Source organism: Pseudopodoces humilis, chromosome 8 (genome assembly GCF_049639895.1).
Source record: "Pseudopodoces humilis isolate 2021_Gansu_Grassland_sample_001 chromosome 8, ASM4963989v1, whole genome shotgun sequence".
NCBI lineage: Eukaryota > Metazoa > Chordata > Aves > Passeriformes > Paridae > Pseudopodoces > Pseudopodoces humilis.
The window spans coordinates 16,198,556-16,217,051 of NC_142207.1; the positions used below are offsets into that span (position 1 = coordinate 16,198,556).

An 18,496-nucleotide genomic window follows, 5' to 3' on the forward strand; every position below is an offset into this window, starting at 1 on the left:
TTTATTCTCAGAACCTTGCATGAGTACTGCATGACTGAAAGTTCAGGCTGTGCACTGCCAGCAGCATGCCCCCACCTGTCATCCCCAGCAGGCTGCCTGCCCTGCCATGGCACTGGCAGAACCCTTGGGACCCCTCCAAGCCGGGTGTGCAGTAGAAAGAACTGGCTCCCAGGCTGGAGAGGGCTCTCCAGAGCAGCAAAACCTGGGGTTAGCGAGCCCCCACTTTGCCTATCCAGCTCCCACAGGCAGCAGCAGGAGCCCTGTGCATCACCCAGCTCTGTGCTGCTGGGCGCTCCCCTCTCCTGCCACACACATCAATCCCAAGCCACGTCGATGTGCAGCTGGTAAAGCGTTTGGCTGAGGACACACAATAGTTTGACTTTTCCCCTCTTGCTTTCCCAAGCCTTACTTTGGTCAGAGTAGTCCTCTACCTGATACACACCACCAGCAGTACTGATCCTGCCAAAAAGATAGTAAAATCAGAGATTACCTTTAAAGAAATTCAGGGCTTAAAGATGGCAGCTGGAAGGCCAACACCGGGGGTCTCTGTGAAGCCTACTGAAGAACCTCTGCTCTCCAGAACGGGGCATTCCAGCCAACCCCAGCACACGTGGGAAGACAAAAGCATTTGAAGGCAGCGATCCTGTGCCATGAACTGCCCAAGTGACCCTGCACCTCCAACCTTACCTCAGGAAAATGGCATTTACAGCCTTAGCACACAAGCTTGGTTACACACAACTCCCCGTGTGGGCTGACACACAGCAGAATGGAGTTTTTGCATCCAAATCTGACATCTCACCATATATTTTTCATATGTATTTTCCTGTTTTGTTTGAAAGAATTAGGGACTTTGCAGTCACAGTGGTGTGAAAGAGTTAAAACTTGGTTTTGAAGAAAGACAGAGGAGGAAAAAACACCCAAGGCTGCTAAGCAGTAAGCAATTCCAATCATTTCAAAATAAATGCAGAAGTTTTACCGTAACCTGTTTGGGTTTTCCCCCAATAAAGGAAGGTCTGAAGGAAAAAGACGATGCATTTTTGTTTTTTTGGATCTTTTTTATTCAAAAGTTTTCAAAGAAATAAAACAGAAAAAGCTAACAATCTAATCAAATTTACAGTTCAAAAATGTCTTTTGGCGTTTAACAACAAGTCCTAGGAAACAAAACTACAGAGTTATCTTGAACCGGACAAATAAGTTACCACTGGCAAGTTTGTGGCACTAGTAAAACAAAAATAAAAAATTAACTCTCTTGATCATATAGATATCTCTATGAAAATCTTTTTTTTTTTTTCAATCTGTACAAAAGGTCTTTCTTCATAAATTAATTTTTTATAATTTAATGGCTGTCTACTATGTGATGTTTAAGTAACTGATTATTTCTTTATGTACAGAGGTTAAATTTCCCAAATCTTACCCAGACAATGAGTATGGCACTTAGTTCAGACATTTCTGGCAGCAACTCTTCCCTCCCTCTAACACAGCTATCATACTGCAGTTTTTAATTAATGCAAAAATAGCAAGTAGTGAGAGATCCAGGTTTGGAAAGTTACCAAATACAGGCAAGGTGCTGCAGGAAGTCTGGACTTTTACAAAGCAGTAATATTCCAGGGAGCATAGAACCAATAATACCACAACTTTTTAAAAAAAGAAAAAACAAAAACACATCTCTTATGACTATGCATTTCACTAGAATCTACACTTCTCAGAGCAGCAATTTACTTTTGAAACTATGAAATGTCACCGACATCTATACTCCAATACTCACACAAAATTTAAAAACTAAAAAATACTTGAAAGAAACAACTGCTTAGCCCTAGCTCCCGAGCTAGGATGATTTGGTCTGTGGAAACAGGGAGGGCCAGCAACCTGTCCCAATACAAAAGGAAATAAACTTTGAGGTAGATAACTGATCATATACAGCTGACCAGAGAAGTACACAGTTTTGGAAGACAACTTAATTTATCATTCAATTTAAAACATATGCAATTGTAATAAAAAGCTTTAGTAGCAGTGAATTCTCTAATATGTGAAGTACAAATAACTGTGTATTTATGAATCAGGAATTTCATAGTTTCAAAATTGGTTTTCTTTACACTTAACACTTGTAGTGATGATGTAAAGTGTGGCACTGCTTGGATCCAAGTCTTCCTTCATGCTTTTGTGTCCATACATCAATTAAAATTATAAAACCTAAATGCAAATGTACAAAAAAGGCACATTCTCTTAACCGCAAACTGGTCCGGCAAAAATAAAGAGTACAGAAGACGCAATGCTGAGACAAATCAGAATTATTGGTTACTGGCTCTTTGTTCTTTGGTAAAGTTACCTTTTAAAAGTGCCAAGTCTTTTTATTTTTATTTACCTACTATAGAGAGCTAGTACCCAATCAATTATGCTTCTACTTAAATCTCAGCACGTTTGAAAACGAGTCCTTTAGCTTTTGCCATTTTGCTGTAATAGCAACTTTTCTGTTTGCTAAGTCTCAGCACAATCCTCATCCTAAAGCACTATCATTAGTATAAAGGAAGGACAAAAACATTCGGTGATATCTCCACCCCAAACTCCCTACTCTACCTATGCTAAAACTAGAACATCAAGTTAGTTTCTGAAAAAAGGCAAAAAAAGATTTTACATTGCATCATACAGCAGAGTTCCTAAATCATTCAAACTACCAGAGGGAACTATTGGCATATGGCCTTACAAACAATTTATACTATTAAAATTTCCCCAGTCAGAAAATGTGTTTCACACAAAACATTTTTTTCCCCTCTTGCATTTCACTACCTTACATATTATGTGAAAAAAATCATTAAAAACACTTACTACACATTAAAAAAGCCAAATTTTCAGCAATTTTTATTGACTACCTTTAAAAGCCCTATGCTGCTGTTTTACAAGGCATAATAGACCAGCTCATTTGGTCAAAGCATTCTACACCATTAGTTTGGACTACTTACTGAAACAGCTACAGCATTGAAAGATTTAAGGCAAATTGGAATTTATAGAAAAGGATAAGACACTTCACACTACATTAAAAGAAAAACAGAAAGCTAAGAGACCAGACACTATAACTGCAACACTGCACTAAAGCAACACTCACACACTGCAAGCACAGAACATCGTCTTAGATGTTTTACTATTTTAAACTTCAGAAAAATTCATTTCATACAAAAAAAAGATAAAAGAAACAAACAAAATAAAAATAAACCAAAACACAAATTCTGTCATGCACGTGAATAAGTCTTCGTGGTCATCTGTGCATACCCAGAAATTTGAAGGTTTTTTTTTTTTTGCGTCATAACACTTGATAAAAACTTTTTTTTTACTAAAATAAACCTGTTCATGGGAACAGCTACTAGATGAATTTAAGGTTTTTCTTATGCACCTTATAGAACTTATAGCAAAAATAGTTTTAGTTGATTTCATTATAAATAACATTTTCAAGAACCTGTGCAAAACTGTCAATAATTCCTAAAGCACAATTGATCAGTAAAATCCATGATTGTTTCAGCCTTTGCACCCTTCTCCAGGCCAGGTCAACACTGGACATCTGTAACACAGAAAGATCAGAGCTAGAGAGGAGTTACAATCATACACTTTTTTCTAACATAGGTGTCCACAAAACTAACTGATTTCCTATATTAGACAGCTGTGAGAAGACTAAATGAATCTGAGAATAAACCTGACAAGTAACACAGGCGGCACTGCAGGTCCTGGCCCTTCCCAGGATAAGGCTCTCCACCTTGACAGAGCCTGCGCTGCATTTCCCCCTCTCTCTCTAACGCGTGCTCAGCACACAGAGCTCCCACGGGGGAACCGAGAGGCTGCACTCAAAGCTCTTCCCTTCTTTGTTGTTTTGTTGTTGTTGTTGTTCCTTTTAATCGACCAAAAGTGGTTGAGTGTGCTACTCCTGTGGCATCTCCCAGGCTTTTGATTTCTGGAAAAGGAACAATATCTTCCTTTTGGTGCAACCTCAAGGAGGCTACATACGACAGCTAAGACAGACACAGCTACTGTGCTTCCCTGATGGTAACACTGAACAGCAGGTCAGGGCTCATCAAATTTGAAGGCAGACTCTTTAATGTACTGGCTTATATTGCCACATGGGTTTAAAAAAATACCCAGCTAATGACAAAAGTTTACACAATTTTTTAATTTTTCAAAGAAAGGCAAAGTTTGGTATTTTAAGGCTTGTACATTTGTAGGTGCATATAAAACAGGTTTGGTTTATTTTTCAAGTCCCTTTGACTATTTTTCACATAGGAGCAACTTTTTGAAAAGAAGCTGTAAAGTTATTAAATGTAGCTGCCAGAGGAAAGACACTGTGTATTTCTGACTGACTGCATCCACTCATGCAAATGTGCTAGTTGTAATTTACCCCTTGAATTATGGGAATTTGGACACTGACTTTAAACAGGACATTCCCAAAAGTGCTGCATGCACATTTAGAAAGAAGTTTCAGTTTGATGATGGTGACAAAGCCACAACAATCAAGAGACTGCAGTGTTCCCTGTATTTAGGGCATGAAATAACTGTCAATTCCCTCCCCTTCACCTGTCTGAAACAAGACAAGTGCCAGCATGTTCCAGGGACAGAAATACCAAATGCCATGCTTTGAGGCTGAAATCAGCTGGGTAATATTAACCTTCCCCATGTGCCCACTGCTACAGCTTCTGCTGACACAGATTTCACTTGCTCCTACTACATATAAATACAGGTAACAGTGCTTCTCTGAAGAATAAAGTAAGTGGAGAACTGACTTACAGAAAACACACAGAATTGCTCACAGAGCTTAGAATTCTACACAGAGTCATCAATACAAAACGTGTCTCAGATGTCAACAACTCATCCTTTCAGAAGACTTAAGGCTGCTCCTCCTGCCTGGCCTCAGTCTATGGGGAAAGACACTGACAGGCTGGGAGAGAGAGGCAGGATGGGGATGTGACATGCAGGATTACGCTTTGCTGGCTACCACAGATCTCTGTTGGTAAGGAGGTTTTACATGCCCACAGGGAAGACTTAAGGCAAAACAAATAATTCCTTGAAAAGCGGTTAACACCAGGCAGCAGCCTTGGCATGGGAAACGTGCAGGAGTCATGATTTTAACACGAGGAGATGGATAACGAGAAGAGCCTGTGGCTTTGCTTTCTGGCTGCCCTGGAAGCAAATCAAGGATGTGGGCTTCCTCTAGATGCCAGCATTTGGCCCGACTACAGGAATAACACAGGTCATATGCTGTGCTACGCAGGCTCTGCCATCTGTTGAATTTGCCAAGTTTCCCCATTGGTTTGTTTCTTTCTTTCTGTATAAGAAGCTGTTTTGCCAATAATGGGGATGAGAGCACTGTTGTCAAACAGCGCAGCTGACCTGCAAGATCAAAGCTAATGCCAAAATGTGTGTTTTGTTGGATCAATACATTTTAGAGAGATATCACACAACGATAGCGCATAACTGATTTTGATTCTTCAGTATCAAATAAATATCACAAGGGCTGTAGAAAAACTTCTCTAACATGGCCTCCAGCACATTATTGCAGATGAATGGAATTTTTCAGTGTGAGGTCTTAGAAAATGTGATGTAAAAAATTATGTAGCCAAGTAGCCTGGCTTAAAAAGCACTCAAAGAAAAGACAAAAAAAAAACAAACGAGTTGAGGAAGAACTAAATCCTCGAACTTTAAAACATGGATCATGGAAAAGGGAACAGCTCGTGCAAGTAACATTTTCAGGACGGAAATATACAGAAAGTAAAACAATTTTGTATGAAGTAAGTTCAGGTAAAGCTAATGATTTGCTAAAAAAAAAGGCCATGCAAGCAGAACCAGAGGAAACCTGGAGTAGGAAAGTAAAATTCTGGAATTAGAGCCAAATGAGGACATGGATTAAAAACTGACAAAATTCTGGACCAGACTGCTTTTTCCTAGAAAAAGGGAAGTCTTCAGGAGAAAAGGTCAGCAAGGATTTCTACCAGACTTCCCCCCTGCCCGTGGTCTGTAAGTCAGCCATAAAGCTGCTTGTAATCTTACATGTACCACAAAACTAGAGCATGATATGTCTATCAGTACAGTTCCTTTTAGCATTTTGAGTCTTGTATTTTTGCATTAATTCATTGTTCTGTACATGCTGCTAAAATGAACAAATTAAAATCCAACATAATCCAGTTATGGTATGGAGACATTATTAAAACAATATTACTCAGAATTCATTAATTCACTTCTGGACCCCATGTTTCCTTCCCTGGCTTTCAACTCTGGCCAAGTTCAAATAAGCGTCACTGTCCACAGATATTATCATCAGTATTATTTATAAGACGTAAAAAAAAAGAAGTTCAATACAGAGTACTGTAAATTATGAAATAAATCATCTTTGAATTCACATCTTTCATGAGACAGGATGAGCCCCTACCTCACAGTTACTTATTTTGCTGATATGTATATGGAGAATGGTCACTGGATGTCTCTACTGTAACCTGCTGCTGACCACTGGCTTCCTGCAAATAAAAAGGCAAGCCATGAGACACAAAATCAAGCAGCATTACCTGCAATCTGTATTTCCACTTGATTCATACAATTAACAGTTTTCAAATCTAAAATCTTCATCACATTCCTCAAGTGAGGTATTCCAAATCTGAGTTGTTAACTTTATCTTGATTAATATTCCAGCAAACAAAGAAATTAAATGATCATGCAAACTTCACACTTCCTCAGATGCTTTGACGATAATGAAAAAAAACAAACCCTCAAACTTTTGACATTATAGAAATAGAGAGAGTAAATCATTGCTAGAATATTTTCCATCTGTAGACATAAAAGAGCATTTCTGTCCCTCTCCTTCTAAAGGGGAGGGAGAAGAATGAGATCTACTTACCATACAAACACTATGAGTATTGTGATGGGACTGGCACTAGGCAACACAGAGAATTGTAGATCAGACTTTGCACCAGGCTCCCCAGAAACCAGGCAATTAATTCAGCTGAGAGTGCTCTGGCAGACAGAGCAATCAGGTAATTACCAAAAGAATTTCTCTGATCCACATGGACAGATGCACCAAAATGAACCAAACAAATTCTGGAGTTTCTGGATAAACAGACTTTGAAATGAAATATTTTTTTCTTACAGGCTCTGGAACAGACTGTCTGGCACTCATTCTGAATACATGAGCTGCAGCATGCCTTGTCTAGCTCCTCTGTTAAAGAAGTACTGACCTATGAAAGGGTGTAAGGTACGCCAAAGTAGTAGATAAATTATTCAGTTTACTTATGTTATGCTCTCCAACAAAAGTAAAAAATTCCTCTTCAATGGAGAGATTTATTAGACAAACATGCACAGCATCCTGAGATGCCAGGGTCAAATCAGGTTTTTTTGCAAAAAGCTACAATCAAGGTGTGCTGGCAGATAATTCTGTACACAGGTAAACTACTTGAAAGATCAAAACTACAATACATTCCCTGGGGCTTGTCACTATTGGAGTTATGCTTGATAAAACACAGGGTTTGCCTGAGCTATGCTCATAGAGAAGACTGCTCTGAGTAATGTACTGCTGTAAGTACAGGAAATGCTTTGTTCTAACATTGGCTATATTAGTTGAGAATAATAACATTTTATAGTTTTAATACATGTGGCATTCACAGTACATTCACAGTTACAATATTTGCCTTTGAACACTAATTTTACATAGAAAAAAAAAATAAATCATATTCATATTTCTTATCACAGGTCTTTTATAAAATATACTGACCTCAACGGGAACTGCTGCTGTCTGGACATGTGTGTACTGGGGGATGTAGGCTCCTTGCATAGCTGTTGTGGCTGGCATGTACTAGAAAGACAGAGTCCATTACATTGAGTTAAAGCCCAATATAAGTAGAAAAGAATTCAAAATACCTGTCATGGTATTGTTTAATGGATATTGACTGTTTCCTTAAAGCAATATACAGGAGAGAAAAACTTTTGCATCTGAAATCCATAGGCTTTCCAGAAAAGTCATGTATCTATTTTGAGAAAATTCAAATTTAGTCTTCAAAGACTATGTAAAGGACTTTTCCTTCTCTGCTAACCCCAGTCATCATATTTTCTTTTCATAACCCAATCTGGTCAAAAAAAAGGGGTCTTGCTGTTTAGAAGCAAGTCTGAATCTCTTCTGATTTAACTTCTGTCTCATGCTTTAAGAAATTAGAGTCACAGAAAGGAGTATAAAGAGTAAAACTATTTTTAATCTTTTAGATGCAACTCTGAAGTTACCTACTGGATTCCTTTCTCTGTTTCAGTCTATTTTTATTTACTCATTTCCAATTTCTGATCAGCTAATAGACTGAATAAAAGCTGCTGAATATAATTTTAAAATGGAGACAGTTTCTAATAATTTACTGGACATAAGATGACTTACAGAATTACTTTTTCCCACATGCAAGCTGCACAGGGATACTGTGATCTACATGCAGTATTTTCCACTTGGGTAAGTTCTATTTTGTATCAAATTGCTACATACTGTTCCAGTGCTGCCTAATGAAAGATGACTCATCTGCTGTGTCAGAGGGCTTATCATTGATGCAGGCTGTAGTGACATGGTGTGGTCCATGGAGGGAGTCAGAACAGCACCCTGTTTAAACAGAGAAACAAAGAAATGGTTGCAGCACTCAGATTTAATTTCATTTTTGATTTGAGATTCTAAGTATGGGCTGGCCTTCTGAGGGGATATACCACAAGAACTCTTTAATCCCAGGCACTGACTGAAAAAGCAGGTCTGGGGAATTCTGAATATTTTACTTGAGCATCTGTAGATTTTCAAGATGGAAGACTGTCTTTGACTTCCTGTTATACAATTCAACTGATGTGCAATACACTTGAGAGACCTGCTGAAAATGCTTTGTAAAATATGAGTTTAACCAGATGCTGACTTGAAAGCAAAAATTTGCACATGTTACCTGGTACAGATTCACTTAGCTTAAGCTTTGGAATTTCATACTTTAGGAAGAAACTTTTATCTCATCTTTAGGAATGGTGGCTTCGGAGGAGAACATTTGTGTTCCTACCCATCACACGTGATGTTCACACACGAGACAGCTGCCCTACTTAGTGGCTGCTTTCATTAGCACACACATTTCAGAAAAGTGACTTAGAAATGCTGATTCTTTGTCTAAACACCAGCTGCTTTTGATGACATTTCTATTGCTTCTGTATCATTTTGTTAAGTTCCTAAAAATTATACTCTAAACTTTTAAACACTTTAGACTGCTAAATATGGAGGGCACACTCATAAGGTTTTCAGAGTTAACTGAAATGGAAGATTATCAAGAAATTTCATTTTGCCAATCATGTTCCACAAAAATACATTTCCAAATACTTTGTATGGCTTATGCTTGCAGAACATGTTGATTAAAATTAATGGAGGCTCAAAACTAACAGAAATAATTGCAGTGCATTGAAAGCAAGTATTTTGAATCAATAACTAATTCTTAAAAAGAAAAAAAGAAAAAAAAAGTGTAGAATATACTTGGAAAAACAACCATGTGATCAGTGTAGATGAAATGAGTCACAGGCACATCAAACACTGAAAGAATTTCCTGTCTGTAGACTGCAGGCTTCTCTGAAAAGCAAATGAGCAAGACAGCACCCGTCTTTGCACAGGCCAAAACTGAACTTCAGTCTAGAATCTAGGTCTTTATTTTCAACTGTGAAATCTCATCTTGTGTACCTGTGAAACTAATACACCATTATACCCTATCAACTCTTGTCTTTCACAGCATTATTTGCACAATGCTGTTTTATGAAAATCTGTGTTAATAGAGAAGGAAGTTAAAACCTGCTCTATGTATGTGTATTTAACATCAAAAACCACAAATACAGCAACAATTAAGTGTGTGAGATGGTGTTCTGGTTCAACATCACCTTCTCTGCATGCCCAAGAAGAAAGTGTTCTGCCAAGAAGATTTACATTCTATAATCTGCATGGAGACGTTAATTAAAGTAAAGACAATATCCTTTCTATATCTGGAAACAGACTTGTTTGTTAACTATGGGAGTGCACGTATTAAAGTGCCTGTTATTATTAGTAATGCTCATCTCAAGAAATCCAAGTAAGTCTCAGATGTAATGGTACTTAATTGGCAAATGACATAACAAGAACCAAATATCATGGGAGAGTAGAGATTAGAATGCCTGACAGTCTGGTACAGATGCCACAGCCAAAAGTGTAGGGAGACCAGCATTACTCATGAGTGGTGAAGCCAGAACAAGCTATGCAGGTTTTCTCAAGTGAATGCCCATAATGTCATTCATATCATTACATCCATCTGTCTTTCACAAATTATGCAGTCTAAACTATTGTAGACCTATTCTAGAACACTGGGTCTCCAATTTCAGCTCCTGAAAGGTAGACAGTATGTAAAACATTTGGTATTTGCAAAGTGTTTTCCATTTAAAATAAAATAAATTAAAACAAAAAAAACCCAACACCACTAAGTTTCCTCTTGGAAGTTTTCTCTAATGGTCCTCATCACATGGATACTCTGAAGGTAGCTTTCTTTTTTTTCCTAATAAAATAAGGCCCCAGTTCAGGTTACTGTCTTCGTTTAGCTTTTAATTTTGATCCATGAAAGAAATTGGGCAGGAATTGACATACTTCCTGTTGCTTAAAGTATGTAAAGCGTTTATATAAAACACAAAAATAGAGAAGCATAAAAACTTACTGGGTGCTGCATTATATATGGTTGAGGCTGCATCCAAGAAGGACTCTGAACCTAGAACAAAATTGGCATTTTATTTTCTATTTTACACATTCTTGGAATACTCCAACTCAGATATAATAATAACTTAAATCATGTCAACATGCCTCCTCCCTTATTTATTGACTTTTTAATCCGATTAAAGGATGTTTCTCTGTGGAACAACGTTGATTTCTATGAAAAATGTATTCATTGCAACCTGTAAATCAGAGACAAGATTTGGAGACCAAATACCACATACACCTTTCAGAAGAAAAGACAATGTTTTTAGTGCAGGTTTCAGAAACTTTATCAAGTACAATGAAAGGGGCCAAAGAAATGAATGGCAGATTTCTGCTACATTGAAAAAGGAAGCTCCTTGTGTCTCAGAAATTCCTTTGTGGAAAAATAATTGGGATCTCAGAAGGCATAGCACCATTTGCCTTCTAGTATGATCTGAATAAAATAAATTATTGTATTTTCACAACTGAAAAAAAAAATAAATCAGGAATTCTGCTGTAATCTTGTTCCAGGAAAAAGAAGATTTAGAAGAACTGTTCTTCTCTGAGACACTGTGGTGTGTTATTCCCAAAGCACAGGAAGAGGAGGAGATTCTGATGAGAGTCCCTGCTCTGGCAACAAGCACATTTTCTCTCCAAAATCGGTGACCGCCCAAATACTTCAATTGCAGTAGAATGCCTAACTTTACATGACAAATAACAGGTTATATTCTTATCCTGGTTAAAAAGAGCTGATTGCAGCAGCTCTTTGAAATAGTGGCCTGCAAGAAATACTAAAGGTAAGGACAAAAATATTTCCTCCTCACCTGCTGTAAGTGTGTAGGGTAAGGCAGGAATCTGACCTGCACCGCACACAGAGCAGGCTTACCACGGCTGCCGGACATTTAAAGCCTTTTAAATGCCTCTACCATCATTCCCAGAGTCCTGTGAACAGGACAGGTAAACACACAGCCTTGAATAAAATCAAGGTGAGGTATTTTCTGGAAGATGGAAGTATTTCTTGCCTCCTTTTGGTACTTACTTTAAAACCAGTGTTAGTCTGTTGTTTTTTTCTTTTTCAGTCAGGAAAAGAGCAAACAGGAATTTGAAAATGGAATAGAAAAGATGGGAACACTCCCTTTCCTCAGGCAAAATCTCAGTGGCAAAAATACCAGTACAGCCTGACTAAAGCTTTGGCTAATCTCACACTGTGATAGTAACTGGCTCACTGCAGTCATTTGGGTACACAGGGGTTGCAGAAACAAACACTAGCCAAAACTTTATTACATTTGTTTACCTGAATAAGAATAAATCTAGGAGCAGGTTATACCATGCCTCAAAGAAAAAAAAAAAAACAAAAAACTGTGCTTGTGTGATATGTCCTGTTGTGTAGAAGACAGAAAGCTGCAGGTTTCAGTGAGAAAGGATCAGTAATGAAGATGTGACTAATGCTCAAATTTTGAAATTCCTCAGGCCAAGAACCTCCTTCCTCCCCAATACAGAATACTTCAATTTAATTTTCAATTCCAATTACTGTGCCACTTCAAGCATAATGATATTAATAACTCCATCTGCAATAATTTAAGCTCTATGCCATGTATATTGAAATACTGGTAACTACATTTCTGGAAACATAATGGATTGTGGTCTGCCCATCTCAATAAGCCCAAAAAATAATACTGTATTGCTAAGTAGTATGTTTCCATGCCAACTTTCAATTTTTACTTGGATTCTAAATATTGAAGAGTCTTATATTGATAAATAATTTATATTTTAATAAAGAATAGCAGTTAATTTTACAGAAATATTTTTCTGGGTAAGAACTTACTGTAATTTCTGAGGTAATGCAGTACCAAGCAGAATGATTCAGTATACTGAAAAATACAGTCTAGCACTGTCTGCCGAGAGCAAACATTGTGTTGCATAAGTTAGCTCAGAAATTAATATAAAAATAATCCAGCTGCCCTTCACACCAGAGAACACTGTTTTAACTCCCACACAACACTTTGCTCATGCAAGATGGCATTAGATCTCCAGACTAATATTAGACAATTCTTCCTCATCATCCTCATTTGGAATTGAAGGCTACATGGAAATTGCTGCAAGAGGCAGCTGATTAAATGGCTCACAGTGCCTCTGTTGGCCTTCTACCTCCCCTTTACATACCCTTCCATATTCATTCACACACACAGCACATTAGAAAGCTCAGCATGTCTCTCTCACTAGAAAGCAAACAGCCTCTTCTCCTTCCCCTGACACACAGAGGTAAGAATTTTCTAAATTTAATTAGTTTGGGTTATTTATGACCTGAATCACTGCTGTTTACTCCATCTATGTGTTAAACAGTAAAATGCCAAAATAGCTCATTATTTAGTGTACACTGGCATAATTGGCATGTCTCAAGTAGTAATTACAGAGCACACATCTGAGACTGCCATACTAGTTGTATTTAAAGAAAGTTGTTGGTAAACTGAATTGTGTGATGCCCCAAGATGAAAGATTTGTAAGAGATCTATATCAAAGTGCTAAAACTGTTCCATATAATTTCCCAATATGTTGAATTGTATATCAATATCCCTTGTGAGTACTCAAGATGACACCTATCAAAATCCTTCTTCAGAAAGCTTGTCCACAATTTATGTTTTAGTTTATTGTTCAAAATAAAGTAATCTTTGGTTTAGAAATACTGTGCTAGGCTATTAAATGCTTTACTCCTAACATAAAATCACTGCATTTGACTGCTAAAGCAATGTGAACTCTGAGCTCTTTTTTTCAAATTTCCTTCTCTAATGTCAAGAATGTTTCTATTTCTAAGTACAACTACATAAGATATTATTGTTGGGCTTTCTGAGAAAAAAACAGAGAAAAGCTCAAAATGCACGGAAAACATCTTTAAAAATTAATTTAATTAAACCAAGATCGTTTTAAATAAAAAATATTTACTTCAGATATACAGGTGACATTAAAAGAATTTGACGGAGAAAATGAAAAATCTCCCAGTGAAATGCAGAGGTGGCTACAAATCCCTCAGTCGTCAGCACAAGCCGGAGACTTGTTTTGCAAGACACCAGGATCTCATTAAATCGCTGTGCTTCCTGAAACACACACTCAGATTTTCAGGCTGTCACTTTCATGCTGTACAGCACAAGGAGGCCACATTATTGAAATAAAGCATTATTGGAGACCTTATAAAACCATATGTAACAACTGATAAACAAACATAAGCTCCAATGAACCATTTCAGCTACCAAGTTCTAAATACAAACCTGGTATGTAGAAACTGGAGAAGCAATATATGGCGTAATAGATGTCTGAGTGATCATTCTGTTTGCTGTAATACTGTAGGGTGATGGATAAAATCTAGAAAATGCAGAAAGATTTATTAAATGCCAGTTCTGTGCAACTTTTATAATGCAAACTTTTTTTTTTCTTAGTGTGCTATTACTCAACATACCCATTTTGTAAAGCAGCTGTGGTTGGATCATATGTGAGTGTCATTCCAGCCTTTACAAAAAAAAAAAAAAAAGTGGAAAAGAAACAGTTGGCAAAATTAATTTTAATTGTAAATTATTTCTATTATTCTTTTTTTAGTTGTCTTATTTTTAACTGAAAATTTGTACTGCAAATAATTTATTACCAAGACTTACGGAAAGGTTAATTGACAGAAGTAATTATACAGTGAAGAGAATGAGCAATATCAATTGTGAATACAAGTTTCCATGTTCCCATCACAAGGAACAAAATGCAATCTATTACACACCTGGCTAAAAGAACATGTGTGTGTTGGAGATTCAGGGCATGCAGATGATTATGTTAGGGTGCTGCCTACAACACATGAACTATAAGAATGAATGGGGAGTGCAGTTTTTCAGAATGCACATTTGAATTTTCCTGTCTAATATAAATGAGGTGTCTAGGCTTGCTAACCACAGTAAGTCTGTGAAACTATTATCTTGAACATTAAAGATTAAAACAATTGTTGACTAAAAATAATAATGCTGCATGGTACTGGTATACTATTTTAATCTTGTGAAAGTGATGTGCATTTTAGTGTTGCATAGATCAAAGGATTATTTACTGCATGTAAGCATAGTTATGTTTCTGGTAGTTAAATAATATGAGAAAGATGAAGTTTATATTATGACCAAGTTGAAGGAGATTTTATTGTTCACTTTAATGAGATAGGACTCAGCATTTCACATTTGGCATTTTCTCCTCAGAAGAAAGACACAGTTAAATATTTTTTTTATAGAGGCACAAACTGTCAGGTCAGAGTTGCTTACACATTTTTAATATGCCAAAGACCCAAGCCAAGAAGTCTCAATGCCTATCATTTTCCTAAGTATTCATTACTGCACACCCACACTCAAGCTTGAAGGGAGGACTTACAAGTCTCACCTCGCCTTCTCTGTGCCATGCTCTTCCATTCTGTATGTATTTATTCTGATTCTGTCTCTTCTTCTGTCCTCCATCAGCAAACTTGCACAATAAAGGTTCTGCAGGAACTGAGAAGAAAGAAGAAAAATTAGTTCAAGTAGCATTCATACACAGAGTTCAACTCTCCAAATGAGGTATGGTTTTAAGTTATATTCCAAATATGACAGTTAAATAACACAGAGCCCTCCTACAGCACCAACAACTGTTCAGCATAGCACAAAGAAAGCTGCCACACACAAACAGAGCATCAGGAATGCCTTATATATTTTATTTAAAACTATTGCTGTAAAACCTGCTGGAAAGAAACATGGTCTTATATATTCAGGTATATCCTGAATCCTGAGCTTTGTCTCTTTGGAAGTATATCTAAGGAGGGTGGAGAAAAAATCTGGCCAAAAGTCTATAACACATTCTCCCCACCCCTTGGAGGTTTCAGTAATGTCCCACAACTTAAAGGTGTTTTACTGATCCAGAGAAGGCAGAAGAGCTGGCACAGTACATCCACTTACTCCAGCTGACAAGGGAGAGTGGGCACCTTTATCTCCTGACACCTTGCACCAAGAAAATGCCACAATTGTCCATTCCCATTTTATCTCTGCTCTATAAAGAACACCCAATACAATCAGAAATTCTTTAAGATTGCTCTTTTGAGGTATTTTGCATACTGCCATGAAATGGCATCACCATACTTCATTATTTTTTTATTCTTATTCTTAATATTCTTATTATTTTTATTCTTATTATTTTTCCTAATACAATCCTGACTGTGACTTCAATTTTTAATGTCAGAATTGAAGCAGTGGAAAGGTTTGCATAGCATACTTTCTTTCCTGTTCTTAGCTTCCATATTTCCAAGTACCTATGTCTGAGGCACAGCTCTGCTGCATCACACCACACCCTCCCTAATCACAGGGTGGAAGCACTGTTATGACTTGGATGTAAATGCTTCTCTGCCAATAATTCCTGACACATGAGCTGTCTAAGCTTTACCATGACACTCCTCCAGTCACTCTCTGTTTGGAAATATCTTCATGAGACATGGCTGGACCTGAAAACATACAAGTTTCCAAATGCAGAGTAAATACATGAGGTGGGAAGGCCACCTGCAAAAAAACAAGCCCATGAAAAAATTTCAACAAAATCTCTTAATATAACCATGGTGAGTGCTGATGACTCTTCACCCTGTCTGCATTTGCAAAGGATGATTGGTACTGAAAACCTCAGAGATGCATAACCTAACAAAGAACTTGACTTTTAAAACTTTGGCACAAAACAAGCATTAATGGCCCAGTCATCCCTGGTTATGGATGTCACACCTAAAACACTAGCTCTGGTTCTACTGGAAAAATATCCACTTCCTGCATGACACATCTTTCGACAGCCTTCTCTATAAAAAAAAGGAGACAGAACCGGTGTGTGGGTCCCTGTCTCATCTCCAGCACTGACCACACAGGTCAGAGACCTCTCCTACTTGTGTGCTGTTATACAGAGTGTCAGACTACAACATTAAACATGACAACCAAATTAATTTAAAATCTATTATCCTTCAGAGAATGGTAATTAAAATCCTATAATCATAAAATAAACCAGGAAAAGGTTAGGCTAATGACACTGGAAAAATATAGGAGACCTATGGATGATGGAATAAATGAACAAGGAAATAATAGAAACCCTAAAGTAGGAGACAAACTGAAAAATGTTGTCTTCAAAACCTTGCATTTCTGAGAGGAATTCTGGAATTCCCAAAACTGGGTTCTGCTTTGGGGTCTTCTATTATGTAAAGCAACTTCAGTTTCAACATATTTGGAGCAAAAAGTTACCATATCAATATGGTGATGGATGATTTCATATTTCTTTATAAAAGCCATATCAAAAAACCTTGGTCATAGCACACAGCATTTTAGTCCACACACAGATCTGTTGAAATAAGAGGAAGTAATCTCAGAATATGTTAGCCAATATGGATAAATTCATCAGGCTCTCATCTGAAATTATTTTGATTGATTTTACACAGTGTGGAAAACAAAAATCCAGTGTACTCTGAGAGAGGTGGTCCAAATACAGAAGTTAACTACCTTAATTAAAAAAAGCTCTTCCCCAAGTTGAGTATTTTTGGCTACTTACACATTATTTCAAATTATCTAATTTTGTGAGGAGCATATGTGACTTCCAAAATATGCACTATAAAATTTTGGATGAGATCAAAATTTCATTTCAAAATTCAATTTCTCTGGCATGAGAGCAGTACAGAAAGACATCGAAAAAGGCTTTCTAAGCCCTGTCATTCTGTATTATAGCACTCACAGGTAGTAAATGCATTAGTTAAAGCTGCATTATGAGTTCATTTAAAATCCCTACAATGAACTGTGAAAAACTTTTCTGAAAGCATTATTTGTGCTTGCATTTCCCATCATTGTCTCAACATAAGGATCTTTTTCGAAAAAAAAGCAGAGTAAAACTGTCCAACTGAAAAAAATGTTCATAAAAACCTATTTTAAGAATAAATCTGAATTTTTTGTTATCAGATAACTAAAACCAGCTACATTTTAGACAACTAAACATCTTCCGTGTTCCATTGTAAAAATTCTCAACAAATTTAAAAAGGAAGGAAAAATGGAGTAAGAATTATACATATGTACTGGATTTTGCATACATAATATCCAAAACCTGCATCAATGAAGAAACCCAAACATTTAAAAAGCTATCAATTCATGATCTACTAGAAGTTAGTGCTCCATCTTACTGAACACAGGTCCAGCCATGGGAACCCTTGTTTCTCTGACCTTCCACTTTCCCTCGCTCCTCACTGCACCCATCAAAGACACCAAAAGCTGTGAAGGCTCCAACTCGCGCTAAAAAAAAAAACAAACATGCAGACCACCTACTTAATACCAGCAGCTGCTGTGAGCAGGCTGTACAGCATTTGTCTTCCCTGATTCTGCTTCAAGATCTGAATGCTGACAGTGGGGACAGCTCCAGCTGAAAACCCAACTGCAACTTTTGGTTGCTCTTCCTTACGTGTGACCTGAACAGTACTGGGTTCACTCCTGCAGCAACACAACCACTGATGGTCACTGCAGGGAGGGTCATGAGAAGGAGATAAACCTTCTTGGGTTTATCTTGACCTACTGATCTCCCTCCCACCAAAGAATGAACACAGACAAGATTAAATCCGAACCTTATTTCTTCAGCTTGCTTTTTCCCATTTTTTTTCACGAATATGCAACATATTCTCTCTCTTGCATAAAAGAGCGTGCATATAATAGATACATATTTGAACAAAAAGCTCTAGCAAGTCCTACAGGCCAGTTAAGCAATCTTTTGTAGTACAGGAAGGAAGGGAGAGTCATTTTTATTGTT

The 18,496-nt window shown here is 37.3% G+C and overlaps 1 protein-coding gene across 3 annotated transcripts in view; it reads right to left on the reverse strand.

Annotated features, from left to right (window-relative positions):
• Nucleotides 1-1,046: 1,046 nt before the first annotated feature.
• Nucleotides 1,047-18,496, reverse strand: part of RBMS1 (RNA binding motif single stranded interacting protein 1) — a 141,738-nt gene continuing 124,288 nt past the window's right edge. For 2 of the 3 annotated variants that reach the window (XM_005519731.3, XM_014249446.2), the window contains exons 7-14: nucleotides 15,089-15,204; nucleotides 14,154-14,203; nucleotides 13,966-14,059; nucleotides 10,686-10,736; nucleotides 8,486-8,596; nucleotides 7,736-7,816; nucleotides 6,404-6,488; nucleotides 1,047-3,550 (exon numbers count right to left, since the gene is read on the reverse strand). In XM_005519731.3, coding sequence (XP_005519788.1) covers nucleotides 6,411-6,488; nucleotides 7,736-7,816; nucleotides 8,486-8,596; nucleotides 10,686-10,736; nucleotides 13,966-14,059; nucleotides 14,154-14,203; nucleotides 15,089-15,204 — 581 coding nt within the window. In that variant the 3' untranslated portion in view covers nucleotides 1,047-3,550; nucleotides 6,404-6,410. The remainder of the gene's footprint in view (nucleotides 3,551-6,403; nucleotides 6,489-7,735; nucleotides 7,817-8,485; nucleotides 8,597-10,685; nucleotides 10,737-13,965; nucleotides 14,060-14,153; nucleotides 14,204-15,088; nucleotides 15,205-18,496) is intronic. The other variant, XM_005519732.3, reaches the window with a different exon arrangement.